The 16,906-nt window shown below is 36.7% G+C and overlaps 1 protein-coding gene across 1 annotated transcript in view; it reads right to left on the reverse strand.

The window, feature by feature from the left end:
- Positions 1-16,906, reverse strand: part of DNAJC10 (DnaJ heat shock protein family (Hsp40) member C10) — a 69,823-nt gene that overhangs the window by 34,779 nt on the left and 18,138 nt on the right. The window contains exons 5-9 of the mRNA XM_008057950.2: positions 8,736-8,818; positions 8,349-8,480; positions 7,466-7,559; positions 6,538-6,615; positions 4,073-4,116 (exon numbers count right to left, since the gene is read on the reverse strand). Coding sequence (XP_008056141.2) covers positions 4,073-4,116; positions 6,538-6,615; positions 7,466-7,559; positions 8,349-8,480; positions 8,736-8,818 — 431 coding nt within the window. The remainder of the gene's footprint in view (positions 1-4,072; positions 4,117-6,537; positions 6,616-7,465; positions 7,560-8,348; positions 8,481-8,735; positions 8,819-16,906) is intronic.

Raw genomic sequence — 16,906 nt, forward strand, 5'->3', positions numbered from 1 at the left:
GAGCTGGATAAGTTGGTAAATAAAGAGAGGTCTAACATAACTGGAATCTTAGGAAGACAAGGGAGAAAGGAACAGAAATGCTAACTGAAATAACAGCTGAGAAGATCCACAATTGATGAAAGATATTAACCTACATTCAAGAATTCCAATAAATCTCAAGCATAGTAAGTAATAAATTCACACTTATGCATATCATAATGAAACTTCAGAAAATCAAAGAAAAAGTCAGAAAGAATAGATCTTGATCTAAGCAGTGTTAAATGAGAGCATACATATGTAGCACACATATGTAATTAAGTTGGTCTGGATGCTGTGGCTCATGCCTGTAATCCCAGTTCTTTGGGAGGCTACAGAGGGAGGATTGTTTAAGGTCAGGATTTGAGACCAGCCTGGGCAAAATAGCAAGGCTCTGTCTCTACAAAAAAAATAATTAGTTGAGTGTGGTGGTACATGCCTATAGGCCTATAGTGCTAGCTACTTGGAAGGCTGAAGCAATAGGACTGCTTGAGCCCAGGAGTTTGAGGCTGCAGTGAGCTATGATTATGCCACTGCATTACAGCCTGGGTGATAGAATGAGGTCCTGTCTTAAAAAAAAAAAAATGAAGTTACACACTTAAGATGTACTCACTTTATTGCATTTAAGACATAACTAAAAAAAGTTAAAGAGAAAATAATACAAGATTAAAAAATAAGATAGGAAATTCGCATACATAGGAAAAGAATTTTGTTTTAAGGCTCTTGCTTAGTTTGGAAATAAATAAGTCATAATGTTATAATTTCTAGGGTATCACTAAAAGAACAATAAAAGGGTAGGTAACTAAACTAAAGAGCCAACAGAGAGGGGAGTGGGATTTTATTTTATTTTGAGTTGGAGTGTCACTCTGTCACCCAGGGTGGAGTGCAGTGGCACACTCACGGCCACCCCAGCATTGACTTGCTGGGCTCTGGCGACCCTTCCGCCTCAGCCTTCCAAGTAGCTGGAACTATAGATGCGTGCTACCATGCCCAGCTAATTTGCTATTTATTTTAGAGATAAGGTCTCGCCAAGTTGCCCAGAATGGTCTCAAACCTGCAGGCTTAGTCAATCCACTTGCCTCAGCTTCCCAGAGTGCTGGTATTACAGGCTGAGCCACCAAGCCCAGCTGAGAATGGGATTTTAAAAACCACTTGACAAATTAAAAAGAGGCAAAAAGAAAAAAAAAAAGATTATAAAATAGGTAGGACAAACAGAAAACTAAAGAGATTGTAAGTATAAAGTCAAATATATTGAAGATGAAATTAAATGTAAATGCACTAAGGTAAAGAATGACAACCAGATAAAACACAAAATCTAACTATATGCTGAATGCAGAATAATACACCTTCAATATAAGGATACAGTAAGGTTGACTGTAAAGAATGGAAAAAGATATGCCAAACATTAACCGAAATTAACCAAAGAAAAGCTCATATTGCTATACTAATACCAGTCAAGGCACACTTGAAGACAAGAGGCATTCCAGGAGACAAAGAGGGTTATTTCATCAGGTTAGAGATTCAAATCACCAATAAGGTGTAACAATTATAAATGGGTATCCATCTAATAACAAAGGATCAAAATATATAAAGAAAAAATTGAGAGAACAAAAGAAACAGAAATAGCCATAATAACCGTAAAAGATATTAAGACACTTTTCTCAGTTATTGATAGAACAGGCAAACAATACAATTACTAAGATCTAGAAGACTTGATTAGCACAGTTAATAAATTTGACCCAACTGATTTTATAGAAGTGTGACCTGGTGAACTATGGAATTCATTTCCAAGTGCACATAAAGATTTATAAAAGTTAATCATACACTGAACCATGAAGCAAAGCTCAACAATTTTCAAAAAACTGAAACCACGTTCAACTACCCATGGTGAAATTAAGCTAGCCATAATAACAAAAAAATACTTTAAAAAAATCTCCTATATGTTTAGAAACTAAATACTGTAATAAAAATCTGTGACTCAAAGAAAAAATAAAAAGCAAAGATTACAAAATATTTTGAACTGATAATGAAAATACTACATATCAAAATACAGGATGTAGCTAAAGCTGTACTAATTTATAGTATAAATTCATATATTAGAAAGAAAACCCTGAAGATCAAGGCTCAATCATCCATCTCAACAATTTAGAAAAACAGCAAATTAAACCATAAAAAAGTAGAAGGAAATAAAAGCATTAGTCAATAAAATAAAAACCAAATGTGCAAGCCAGGCTCGGTGGCTCAGCCTGTAATCCCACGCCTTTGGGAGGCTGAGGTGAGTGGATTGCCTGAGCCTGCGGGTTCGAGACCCGCCTGGGCAGGCGAGACCTCATCTCTACAATAAGTCAAAAAATTAGCCGGGCATGGTAGTGCGTGGCTGTAATTCCGACTACTTGGAAGGCTGAGGCAGAAGGATCGCCGGAGCCCAGCAGGTGAGGCTGCGGTGGCCGGGAGCGGCCACTGTACTCCAGTCTGGGTGAAAGAGTGAGACTCTAACTCAAAAAAAAATAAAACCAAATGTGCAATAAAAAAATCAATAAAGCTAAAAATTGGGAAGCAGTAAAGACCCGTAAATCATGATAAACTTATCTTGAGATAATCAAGAATAAAACAGAGATGGTACAAAAAACCATTATCAAAAGGTAAAAAGGGTCATCATACGGCTCCTACAGATATAAAAAAAGTCATAGGAGGATACTACATACAATTTTATAGAAATAACACTTAGAAATTTATGAAAGAACCAAGTCTTAGAAAAACAGAATTTACACAGAGGAAGAAGAAAATCTGAATAATCCAATATATATATAAAAGAAGACTGCAGAAAAGTCTTTAAATATGGATTCAAAGAAAACTCCAGGCTCAGATGCTTCCCTGATGAATTCTACCAAATAAAACACTTAAGGAAGAAAGAACATCTACTGTACAGAAACTGTTTCCAAGAAAGAGAAAAAGGGAGAAGACTTTCCAACACATTTACAAGGCTAGCATATCCTTGATGTTAAAAACACATAAAGACTTTACTGGAAAGGAAAAATACAGGCCAATCACTCACTCTGATTGCCAAAGAGTAAAAAAAAAAAAAAAAACCAAAAAAACCCCAAAACCAAACCAAACCAAACCAAACAAAAAATACCCATGCTCAGAACTCACTGTCAAATATTCTCATTTTAACGAATCCGAGGGACCTGGTTTTAGTTTTTTATCATTCTTAAAAACTCCTCAGGTGATTCTAATGTGTAATGTGGGTCTAGGGCCTATGTCATAGGGTGAAATGAGGCCATGAAACAAAAGCAAACTAAGTTAGTGATTTTAATATCAAATAAAACAGAATTTATGTAAAAAATCTATAATGCACAAAGAAATATAAATATTAGCCAACAGAAGGATATAATGATCATGTACATATTGCTGCCAACAAGTACTGACAGAAATACAGGGAGAAATAAAAAAATCAACAATTATAGGTAGATGTTTTAACATGCATCACTCAGAAACTATCAAGTAGTCTAAAATTAAATGGTGCAGATTTTAATAACATAATTAATAAATTTGATCTAATAGATATAAAAATTACACCTAACATACATAGAGGATATATAATTTTAGTGCTCACACAGAATGGTCACAATTTGAATAACTGACAGACTGCCAGGACACAAAGGAAGCTTCAATAGTGTTAAAGAATCAACATCATACAGTCTATATTCCCCAACCATGACATAATGAGAGTTAAATAACAAAATGACTAAAAACAAAACAAAACAAAAAATAAAGTTTAAAAATGATAAAACACTGCTATATAATTTCAGTTAGAGAGAAATTCATAAATTATGAACAGTTAAAAGTAAAAGACAATGAAAGCACCACATGCCAAAATTTATCGAACACAACTAATTATTTAAAAACTTTCAGCTATGAATATATTTATCAGAAAAGAAGATTATGAATAAGTGAGTTAAGTGTTCAAAAGCCTGTAAAACAAAATATGTGCAATTCACTTCTAGATGTATTTCTTAACATGGTGATGTAGTTTTATAAAGTGATTGATGCTTACCAACATGCCACTAAGCCTGAGCCGTGTCTGTGACGTTAAACAATCTGGGTGAAAAGAAAAACTGTGTGAGGGAGTTTTAGCTTTATTAAGCACAATGAAAATACTTTATTTGCCTTTTCCTCAAATTACCATGTTCATTCTTAGCAAATTAATTGGGCCCTACTGATAGATACTGGGACCTTTCTCTACACAAATGCACATAAACACATTCTTTCATTCTCTCCCCTCAATTTCTCAGGATTTCTAGCTGCAAAGAAAAAGTACTCAAAGCAAGTTCTTTCCACCTATGAGCCTGTAAAATAAAAACCAAGTTATTTACTTCCAAGATACAATGGTGGCACAAGCATCGAATAAACATTCCCATTAAAAAGGGAGAATCTCTTTAGAATCATTATCTGTTTAGAATCTTATTTTTATATCTCTCTTCCTATCAACAATCCACTTTATCCAAAAGAGCTAATAATTTGGAGGAAATAAAATGTAATGGACCTATTTGATAAAAGTATGTAAAGGATCCTCAAAATACAATAGATCTTAGAACAGCTTCCTAACTATTTTATGAAAGTTCTATAAATAAGAGCATTCGAATATAATGAGGTAAGATTCAGAAGAAAGGGAGCCTAATATCACAGAGCTTACAAAGATGAAGAATAATTTGCCTGGGGTAAAAAGTGAAAAATAAAAAAAGTCATAAAGTTGTTTGTTGTTTTTTTGAGTTGGGGTCTTACTCTATCACCCATGTTGGAGTGCAGTATCATGATCATGGCCTACTGCAATCTTGACCTCCTGGGCTCAGGTGATCCTTCCATTCCAGCCTCTTGAGTAGCTGGGATGACAGGCACGTGCCACCATGCCTGGCTAAGGTTTTTATTTTTTTGTAGAGAAAGAGTTTTGCTGTGTTGCCTAGACTGGTCTTGAATTCCTGGGCTCAAACAATCCTCCCACCTCAGTCTCCCAAAGTGCTGAGATTATAGCAATCCTTTCTTAACATAGCAGCATAAAGGGTGAGAAGTGAAGTGTGGGGAAAAGACCCATGTTGAGATTAAACAAGAAAACATATTCATGAATTACAAAACTTTGTTATATTGGAACCATTTTTAACCGATCTCATTGTTAAATTCAATTACCATTAACAGTTTGTGGTTTAATATTTAGGGTATGGCATTTTCAACTTAATTTACTGAAGGAAAAGTCCTAGAACTGGAAGTGGTCATCTTCAAATACATAATTTTATGAGGCAAATGTATAAATGTTATATATACATAACATGTATACACACACACACACACACACACACACACACACACACACACACACACATATATAAAGAAAAGTCCATATTTCTAAAAAATTATTTTGAGAGTGTCCAAGGCCTTGGGAGCCCACCCCTCACCCCAGTGTGCTCAGGGGCATGAAGTCAGGGATTATTTTGAAAACTTAAGGTATAATGTCTGCCCTGCAAGGGTTCAAACATGCATGGGACCTGCTCCCCCTTCTTTTGGCCTATTTCTCTCTTTTGGAATGGGAATATTTATTTGACGCCAGTGCCACCATTGTATCTTGGAAGTAAATGACTTGTTTTTGATTTACAGGCTCATAGGTGGAAGGAACTTGCTTTGAGTCTGAGATAAGTCTCCGGATTTTTAAGTTGATGTTGGAAAGAGTTAAGATTTTTGTGGACTATTGGGAAGGGATGATTTTGCAACGTGAGGAGGATATGAAACTTGAGGGACCAGGGACAGAATGATAATAGTTATCCCCTCAAATATCATGTTGATATGTGATCCCCAATATGTAAGAAGTGGGGCCTAGTAGGAGGTCCTGGTCATGGGGGCAGATCCCCTCATGAATGGCTTGGTACTATTCTTGTAGTAATGAGTGACTTCTTGTTCTATGAGTACACATTAGAGTTGGTTGTTTAGAAGAGCCTGGCACCTCCTCTCTGAATTCTGCTTTTGTCATGTGACACTCCTGCTCTCATGCTGGCTCCCCCTTGACTTCAACCATGACAGAAAACTTTCTGAAGCCTCACCAAAAGCCAAGCAGATGCCAGCACCATGCAAAACTGTTAGCCAAATCTTTTTTTTTTATAAATTACCCAGTCGCAGGTATTTTTTTTATAGTAATGCAAAATGGATTAACACAGAAAGGTTATAGCTGTAAACAATGCTTTATTTTTGCCAACTACCAAATATATCAGTGGCTGCCTGAAAGTACAATTTATCATAAATATATTTAAGTTAAAAATGCATTTCATAAGGAATAAATTAAAAAATGAATAATTTGATAACCTATTATATATAAAATAATGGAAAAGGTAAATATACATTAAGAAAATTATAATATTGGGCATAAATTATAGTTTTGATTATTTAATAGTCAATTATAGCAGCACACTTAAAACTGTCACCTAAAATGTAAATGCCATGGTCTCTTCATCCCAACAAAATAGCAAATAAAATTACCTCCTTCTTTGGAACAAAAACTGATCAGCCAACCAATACCAGCAGCAAAAGCAGTTTGTATGGAGTTAACAAAATTTCCTTAAAAGAAAATAAAGCAAATTTTGATTACCTATTATTTGATAATGGAAAGTCTTCTAAATGATTTTTTCTTTCTAATCTCTCCCTCTTCCAATCCACTCTGAGTATTACCAGTTATCTTTCTAAAAATCTTCTTGAGCATGTCAAGTTCCTTCAATGGCTCTGTAAGTTTTTCTATCACATAAGATCAAAATTCATTATTTCATTAAGAAAAAAATTTAAATTGGCAAGTAAGGCCCCTTATGATCTGAACTTCATCCAACTATTTGGTCAGCCATATTCCTCCCCATACCACTTGACTCAATAATCCATTGTTTTTGTCAGATTCATAAAGTATTGCCAGCTCTCCTAATACACAGTGATCTCTTATTAAGGCTTAGTATTCAAACATCTTTAGCTTCAAATACTATCATTTCACAGATAGTTCAGAGTAAATAACCTGCCTAAAGTCACTTAATGAATTAAAAGCCTAAAATTAGAAGAGTTTTTAAACTTTAAAAATAAACTGATTAGGCATGAGTTTACTGCCTGAAATAGCAAGCTTAGGAGAGCAATAAAACACTTGCATTGCAAACATTTAGATGCACTCTGAATGATGTCTTTTTACTTAGCCTCATCTCATATCCATTTTCCATATCTTTATTGTTTTAGATTCTGTACAAAACATAATTAGTTTGCCAAATGCCTTCTATTCAACAGAGATCAGAATAAATGAGTCAATCCCTTCTAAGAAGATGGAAAAAGATACTTTAAAGTCTCAATATTATTACCAAAATGTTAATACTGCCATTAAATACATAAAACGTCAATTTCAAAGTACCTTGAAAATCAAGCAAATTAAAAGAATTACCTGTCCATAGTTCTGTCACTGTACTTCTAACATGCTGCATTGCGAAACTCACTAAGCTCTCCTTTGATCTGTCTCCATGATATTTCACTGCAGCCTATTGAATTTTTATAAAAAGAGACACATCTTTTACTTTTTCTTTTAAAAACTCACTAAAAGTAGTACCAAATACATTTGACTTTACATTATTTTGAATAGTGCAATAAAGTTCTGTTTCTTAACAGTACAGCATATTTCTAAATAATATATTCATAATCTTGACAAAAACATTTTAATAATACTATTTATAATAGTTTCAATAGAGTTTCTTCGATAGAAATGGGGGAGGATGGCTGGGCACGGTGGCTCAAGCCTATAATCCCAGCACTTGGGGAGTACAAGGTGAGGAGACTGCCTGAGCCCACAGGTTAGAGTATAGCCTGGGCAGCTAGGCGAGACCTCGTCTCTACAATAAATCAAAAAATTAGCTGGGCATGGAAGTATGCACCTGTAGTTCCAGCTACTTGGAAGGCTGAGGTAGAAGGATCACCTGAGCCCTGGAGGTCGAGAGGAAGATATCAGAGCTTTATAATCAATGAGACAATACTTGTAAAACACTTTATAAACCACCATGTATAATATGCATACTGGATAAGTAATTTTTCTTAAGACAGAAAATGAAATATCAAACACTTAAGTCTGAAAACAGCCAAGTCAACATAATGACATCAGGAAATATTTATAAGACAATTCAAAATGTTTATTATCACTATGGCCTAGTTGGATGGCATCTAAAATAAGACTTAAAAACCAAAACACTCTACAAATTAACATACTGTATTTTCTCTAGTATTTCATTTATTACATAGTTTCATGAGTTTAAAAAAATTCTAACTTTATCCCTTACCATTCCAGACCTAAACATGAAAAGGCTGGGATAGCTGTTGACTCCTTTCATTCGGCAAAGCATTCTATCATCACCACAGTTAACAGCTCCAATTCGAAGTAATCCATCCACTTCTTTAGCAAAGTCTCTCCACTATGAGAGGAAAAGAAAGTACTGACGCATTCCTCTGATAAGATTATTTTTCTTTTCTTGAGTACATGTCAAACTATATATTTTTAAAGGAGTATATTTTTTATCAAATAAAACCACAGATATTTAAAAGTATTTCATAATTATTGCTGTTGGTCCAATTACTAGTCATAGAAAAAAAATCCAACATATTAAAAAAGTACAAATAACAGATCAATTAGAAATAAAACTAATACCCAGAATGTGAAAAATACATACTGTGGGAGCCAAATCATGGCAGTGTGAACATCCTGGAGAGTAGAAATTTACAAACCACAGTTCTCCAGAATTAACAGCAGCATCTGAAAGTACATAAAATGAAAACATCTAAGAATTATTTACTAAAGGTTCAAGCATATTTTTGTTAAAAAAAAAACAACAAAACTTTTTGTTGAGACCAGAATGGAAAAAAAAATAGTTAGTCATAAGTGTTTCATACTGCCTTTATCATTTTCTGTGCAATTTTTCTATAACAAGAAGTATTTCAAATGATAAACCAATGATAATTTTCTTAACTCTCCTAAGCCCATACTTGAATAAGAAGAGACTTAAACTAAATGATAAATATGGCCATAAAGCTCTAAAATGAGATAGCATAAGAAAACAACAGCCAAAACAGATGCAAGATGGCGATGGAACTGGTCGAAGTGTGAGATATTCCACAAAAGCTAATGTCCATAAAGACTCTCTGCACGAGTGGGTATGTGCCGGTGAGTGAGTGAACATCCCTCTGAAGGGAGACTTGGGTTCATGCACCTGGTGCTCTCCTCTGGAGGTGACTGCAACCCACCACTGCCCTGATGTTGGAGACTCCAGGGCACAGGATAATCTGCCATTCCCAGGGCTCTCTTGAGAGGAGACAGCAAAGAACAGCTGCCCCTCACCACTGGGCACCCGGCATCACCTGCAGCAGTAGACCAGCAGGAGTCCCAGGAATTGTGGAAATGGCAAGGTGTGGAAATCTGGAACTCAGCCCTGCTGATGGGGAGGAGATGCCGAATGGTACCATCTTCTCTGTCTTGAAACAGGCATTGCTCTGCCCAGCTCAGGCCAGTCTACAACCTGCAACCCAGAGGCTATCCCCTCATCAGACTTGGAGAGACAGATCACCCTCCCCACACTAGAACAGGCACAGACATGTCAGATCTGAGTTGGGAGACATGACAGCAGCGACAGCAGCAGACAAGTCGGATGAGTCTGGATCTGATCCATCCTCCTCCCACAGTAGCCCACTGGGCATCTGACCCATGCTGAGAGAATCCCTATCAGTCTGCACTGAGAGCAGAGGGGATGGGTTGAAGATCAGAGCTGCTCCTTAATGCAGCAGTGGCAGCTGAAAGGGACTTGGAGTTACAGAAATGGCTACAGAGCAAGTATTTTTGATTTTTTTTTGCTTTAGTTTTTTTTCCTTCTCTCTTTATGTTTTTGCTTTTGTTTTTGTACTTGCTTTGTTTCTGTTATTTTAATGTTTTATTATTAGGAGTTTCTGTTTGTGTAGGGGTAGTTTTGAAGGCAAGTACATCAAAAGGGTTTTTTTTTGTCTTTGCTTTTTTTTGGTCTTTGTTTCTCTGTTTATTCATTAGTCAGTACGTGGATCTGTTTTCCTTCTTCTTCTTCTCTCTCTCCACCTTCCTTTCATCTTCCTTCTTCCTTTTTCTATTCTTTCCCTTTTTCTTACCTCATTTTGCTTTCGGGGGCAAACATACACCCCAAGTGCATGGAGAGATTGTTAAGTGGTGGGAAGTGGGTTCCAGGGGGCCCACACACCTATCAGTGGGTACTGGGATCTGAAGATATCTTCCAAACATCAGTTTCCCCATTAATTAAATCTCAAAACTGCAAAAAGCACAGCCCCCCAACCCCAGTCCAACTTCAAAACAGAACAAAGCCAGAGGATCTACATAAGGAAGGAGACTGAACAAACAGAAGTAAAAGCTATCTCCCCATTACTGAACAAAAGAATTAAAGAAGTATAAAAAAATAGGGGGAGCAAAACATACACAAATGAAGAAAAAAACAAAGGAAGAATATGGGTCTCACACAGATCCCTGGGAGATCAACTGGGAATACAGACTTTGGAAGTCAAACAATGAAGAGCCTCAAGAATGACTGGTCTCAAAACCCAAACCCAGATATCAAGATATTAATAGAAGAATAAATAGAAATGAGGAGAGACAAAAGGAAAGAATTAAGGAGTTGATAACCAAGATAACTGTAATAAAGAATATAGTAAATGAAATAAATAACAAACTGATAAACATGGAAAGCATAATTAACCAAGCAGAAGAAAGAATCTCAGAGCTTGAGGACCAAACTAAGGAACAAACCCAAACAGCTAAAAACATAGAAAAAGCCAGCTTAAAAAAAAGAACAAAGCCTCCAAGAAATGTGTGAATATATCAAGAGGTCGAACATAAGATTAATTGGAATCCCTGAGGTAAATAGAGAGACAGAGACCACCCTGGAACAAACATTCCATGCAATTATCCAAGAAAACGTCCCTCATCTCATCAGAGATGAGATCATTCAAACACAAGAGATTCAGACAACCTCCAAAAAACAACAAATGAGAAGACCAGCTCCTAGACACAGTAATTTGCTTATACAAAGTAGTTGTAAAAGACAAAATCCTAAAGGCAGTGAGAGAGAAAAGTCAGACTACCTACCGGGGAAGACCAATTAGATTAGCAGCATACTTACCCACAGAAACACTTTAGGCTAGGAGAGATTGGAGTCCAATTTTCCAAGTTCTCAAAGATAAATAATTTCAACCAAGAATTACCCACACAGCTAAGCTAAGTTTCATCAGCAATGGAAAATCAAAATCCTTCCCATACGTTCAATCTCTGAGGTTTACACTGCCTCAAGACCAGCTCTACAAGAAACACTTAAACTCTATAAGAACCTCATGACAGGGATAAACTCTCACATTTCAATCATTAGCTTGAATGTGGACTAAATGCACTACCGAAAAGACACAGAATGGCAAAATGAATAAAATATCATTATGAAAAACTATACTGTCTCCAAGAGACTCATCTCAGCAAAAAGGACACTTACAGACTCAAAGTAAGAGGATGGAAAACACATTTTCAGGTGAACAGAACACAAAAGAAAGCAACAGTTGCAATCTTAATATCAGACAAAATACCCTTTAAGCTATCAAAAATTTAAAAAGATACAGAAGGTCACTAAATAATGATGACTGGTTCAACACGTCAACAAGAAATATCCATACTAAACATATAAGCACCTAACACAGGAGTACCAATGTTCATAAAGCAGTTTCTAGGTAAACTTTAAAAAGATATTGACTCTAACACTATCATAGCTGTGGACTTAAATACCCAACTCACAACCCTAGACAGATCATCAAGACTAAAAATCAACAAGGAGATCCGGAACCTCAACATGACACTTGACCAATTGGACTTAACTGATACCTACCAAGCACTCCACCCAACAACTATGGAATATACATTCTACTCATCACCACATGGATTGTACTCTAAGACCAACCACATCCTCGGTCATAAATCAAGCATAAACAAATTTCTTAAGACTGGAATATTGCCATGTACCTTCTCAGACCACAGTGGAATAAAAATAAAAATCAACACCAATAAAGTTCCCCCAAAACCCACAAAGACGTGGATGCTAAACAGCATAATGTTGAACAACCGTTGGGTCAAAAAGGAAATCAAAACAGAAATAAAAAGTATCCTGGAAACAAAGGAAAACAAAGAAACATCTTAGCAAACTCTGGGATGTCATGAAAGCAGTACGAAGAGGGGAATTCATATCTCTACAAAACATGAAGCCTAACAAATAACCTAAGGAAGCTGGAAAAGCAAGGTCACCAAAATCCTAACTGCAGCAAAAGAATCCAGATTGTCAAAGTAAAAGTCCAAATTCGGGACACAGAACACAAAAATATAATACAAAAAAAAAAAAAAAAAAATCAACGAACAAAAAGCTGGTTCTTTGAAAAGATAAGCAAGATTAATAAATCCTTAGCTAGACTGATCAAGAAAAAAAGAGAAAAAGCCCAAAGAAACACAATCAGAAATGCAAAAGATGAAGTCACAGCTGACCCTGAAGAAATACAAAGAATTATCAGAGATTACTATACACACTTGTATGGAAACAAACTTGAAAACCTAAAGGAAACAGAGAACTTTCTGACATCACACAACCTCCCCAGGTTGAAACAAGAAGAAACCAAGAGCCTAAATAGACCAATAATAACAGGAAGTCAACTATGTCATATGAAAATTAACTACAAAAATAAGCCCTGGACCAGATGGCTCTCCAGCAGAATTCTACAAAACATATAAAGAGGAGCTGATACCAATCCCATTGAAAATAATCCAGGCAATTGAGAAAGATGGAACTCTCCCCAAATCATTTTATGAAGCTAACATCACACTGATACTCAAGCCGGGTAAAGATCCAACAAAGAAAGAGAACTACAGGCCAATATCCTAGATGAGCATAGACGCTAAAATTCTCAAGATTTTAGCAAATTGGATCCAACAACACATCTCAAATATCATCTACCATGACCAAGTAGGCTTCATCCATTGGATGCAGGGCTGGTTCAACATTCGCAAGACTATAAATGTAATAAAATACATCAACAGTTGTAAAGAGGAAAAAACCCACACGATTATATCATTATATATGGAAAAAGCTTTCAGTAAAATCCAGCATGGCTTCTTGATAAAAACCCTTGAATATCTAGGCATAGATGGAACATACCCACAGCCAACATACTGCTAACAGACAGAAATTGAAACCATTTCCCTTGAAAACCAGAACAAGATAAGGATTCCTACTGTCATCTTTCTGTTCAACATACCATTGGAAGTCCAAGCTAGAGCAATCAGACAAGAGAAGAAAATCAGGACTATCCAAATAGGAAAAGAGGAAGTTAAGTTATCCCTTTTGCAGATGACATGACTCTGTACCTCAAAAACCCAAGAGAATCTGTCAAACATCTCCTTGTACTGATTAAGGACTTTGGCAAAGTCTCCAGGTACAAAATAAATGAGCATAAGACAGTCACATTCCTATACACCATCAATAAGCAAACAGAAACCCAAATAAAAAGCACAATCCATTTCACAACAGTCATACACACAAAAGAAATACTGTGGCATCTTTCTTTTTTTTTTTGAGTTGGAGTCTCATTCTGTCGCCCAGACTGGAGTGCAGTGGCCACTCCCGGCCACCGCAGCCTCGACCTGCTGGGCTCCGGCGATCCTTCCGCCTCAGCCTTCCAAGTAGCCAGAATTACAGGCATGCGCTACCACGCCTGGCTGATTTTTTTATTTATTGTAGAGATGAGGTCTCACTGCCCAGGCGGGTCTTTCTAACCAGAGAAGTCAAGACCTTAACAACGAAAACTATAAAACACTCACAGAAATCAAAGTTGACACAAACAAGTGGAAAAATATTCCATGCTCATGGATTGGAAGAATCAACATTTTTAAGATGTCCATCCTACTCAGGGCAATCAACAGATTTAATGCAATACCCATTAAATTACCAGCAGCATTGTTCTCAGACCTGGAAATGATAATACAGGAATTCATATGGAAAAATAAATGACCATGAATCGCCAAAACAATCCTCAGCAAAAAAAAAAAAAAAAAAACAAAGCAGGAGGTATCACACCCCCAGACTTTAAACTTTATTATAAAGCTACAATCATCAAAACAGCCTGAGGATAGAGATTCCAGAAACCTCAATTTCTCAACCAACTCATCTTCGACAAAGCCTCTACCATCAACCACCGGGCAGAGGAGAACCTATTTAGTAAATGGTGCTGGGAAAATTGGCTGACCAGATGCAGAAGTTTAAAACAAGACCCCTACCTATCACCATACACAAAAATAAACTCTAAATGGATCAAAAACCTAAATGCAAAAACCTCAAACTATAAGAACCTTAAAAAATGCAGGAGACATTCTTATGGAAATTGGAACTGGTAACCAATTCCTGATCAAAACACCAAGTGCCCATGCCATAAAAGATAAGGTAGAAAAGTGGGATCTCATCAAGCCAAAGAAACCATCAAGAGAGCAGGGAGACAGCCCATAGACTGGGAAAAAATATTTGCTAACTTTGTATAGACAAAGGTCTAATATCTAAGATATACAAGGAATTCAAATGTGCCGAAAAGAAAAAAACAGCTCCATTACAAAGCGGGCAAAAGATATGAATAGACACTTCTCAAAATTAGACATATGAAGCTGGGCTCAGTGACTCAGCCTGTAATCCCAGCACTTTGGGAGGTCGAGGCAAGAGGACTGCCTGAGCTCATAGGTTTGAGAAAAGCCTGGACAACTTGGCGAGACCTTGTCTCCATAATAAATAAAAAATTAGCTGGGTATGGTAGCGCACGCCTGAGTTCCGGCTACTTGGAAGGCTAAGGTGGAAGGATCACTGGAGTCTAGCAAGTCGACAATGGGGTGGTTGTGAGGGTGCCACTGCACTCCCAGAACTTGAGTGACAGAATGAGACTCCAATTCAAAAAAAGAAAAAGAAAAAAAGAAGACATATGAGCAGCCAACAGATACATGAAAAATTGCTCAGCCTCACTAGTCAACAAAGAAATGCAAATTAAAACCATACTGAGATACCACCTAACTCTTATCAGGATGGCCATCATCAGTAACAAAAACAACAGATGCTGGAGAGGATGTGGGGAAAAGAGAACACTTCTACACTGTTGGTGGGAGTGTAAACTAGTACAACCTCTGTGGAAAACAGTTTGGTGATTCCTAAAAGATCTAAAAATCAACCTTCCATATGACCCTGCAATCCCCCTACTGGGAATATAACCACAGGAATGCAAATAACTCTATGAAAAAGATATCTGCACAAAAATGTTTATTGCAGCCTTATTTACAATAGCAAAAACAGGGAACCAACCATACTGCCCATCGAAAGAAGACTAGATAAAAAACAATGTGGTACATATATACAATGAACTATTAAGCTGTCATAAAGAATGACAAAATTATGAACTTTGCAGCAACTTGGATGGACTTAGAGTCTATAATATTGAGTGATCTGTCACAGAAACAAAGAACTGAGTACCACATGTTCTCACTCATAAGCAGATCTTGAACAATTATCATAATACTATAAGAAAGAGACTGACAGTAGTGGGAAACTGCCAGGGAAGGTGGGGCAGGGGACACACTTCATCAACAAGAGAACATGCATAATGAACATTTTTATACCTAACTGTGAACTGTATCCCACATCTCCAAAAAAAAAAAAAAAAAGGTGGGGGGGGGGGAGGAGACTAGGCACTGTGGCTCATGCCTGTAATCCTAGTACTTTGGGAGGCTGAGGTGGAAGGACTGCTCAAGCCCAGGAGTTCAAGATCAGTCTAGTCTGGGCAACATAGTGAGACCTCATTTTTACAACAACAACAAAAAAAATTAGCTGAGAATGGTGGCACATCCTGTGTAGTCCCATCTACTCTGTAGGCTAAAGAAGAAGGATCACTTGAGCCCGGGAATTTGAGGCTGCAGTAAGCCATGACTGTGCCACTGGCTTCTAGCCCAAGAAAATAATAATAATAAAATTAAAATAAAAGAGAAAGCAATAAGTAAACAAGGTGTCATTGTATATGTCTTCAATAAAAATATGATGTAAAGTAAACCTGAACGGTATTTAATTTGACACAAAACCTTGTTTACTGTGAAAATGTCTCCTATCTTGATATAGATATACCTCCATTATTGTGGGCTCAGTTCCAAAAAACTGCAACAAAGTGAATATCACAATAAAATCAATCACACAGATTTCTGGTTTTTCAGTGCATATACATGTTATGTTTACACTATACTGCAGTCTGTTAAGTGTGCAATGGCATTATGTTCTTTTAAAAAAATGTATATCTCAATTAAAAAATACACTATTGCTAAAAAATGCTAATTATCATTTGAACCTTTTAGAAAGTCACACATGTCTTGATGTTGATGGCTACTGACTGATCACTGTGGCGGTTGCTGAAAGTTGGGGGGGCTATGGCAATTTCTTAAAATAAGACAAATAATGAAGTTTGCACATGGATTGGCTATTTCCTTTCATGAAAGATTTTTCTCTATACAAAAACACACACAGGGCAAGGACACCCTATTCAACAAATGGTGTTGAGAAAATCAAATAGCTACATGCAGAAAAATGAAACTTGATCCCTGTCTCTCCCCATATAAAAAAATTAACTCGCCGGGCTCGGTGGCTCAGCCTGTAATCCCGCGCCTTTGGGAGGCTGAGGTGAGTGAATTGCCTGAGCCCGCGGGTTCGAGACCCGCCTGGGTAGTGAGACCTCATCTCTACAATAAATCAAAAAATCAGCTGGGTGTGGT

The sequence above is a fragment of the Carlito syrichta genome, unplaced genomic scaffold (genome assembly GCF_000164805.1).
Source record: "Carlito syrichta isolate Samal-C Ts95f unplaced genomic scaffold, Tarsius_syrichta-2.0.1 Scaffold303167, whole genome shotgun sequence".
Lineage (NCBI taxonomy): Eukaryota > Metazoa > Chordata > Mammalia > Primates > Tarsiidae > Carlito > Carlito syrichta.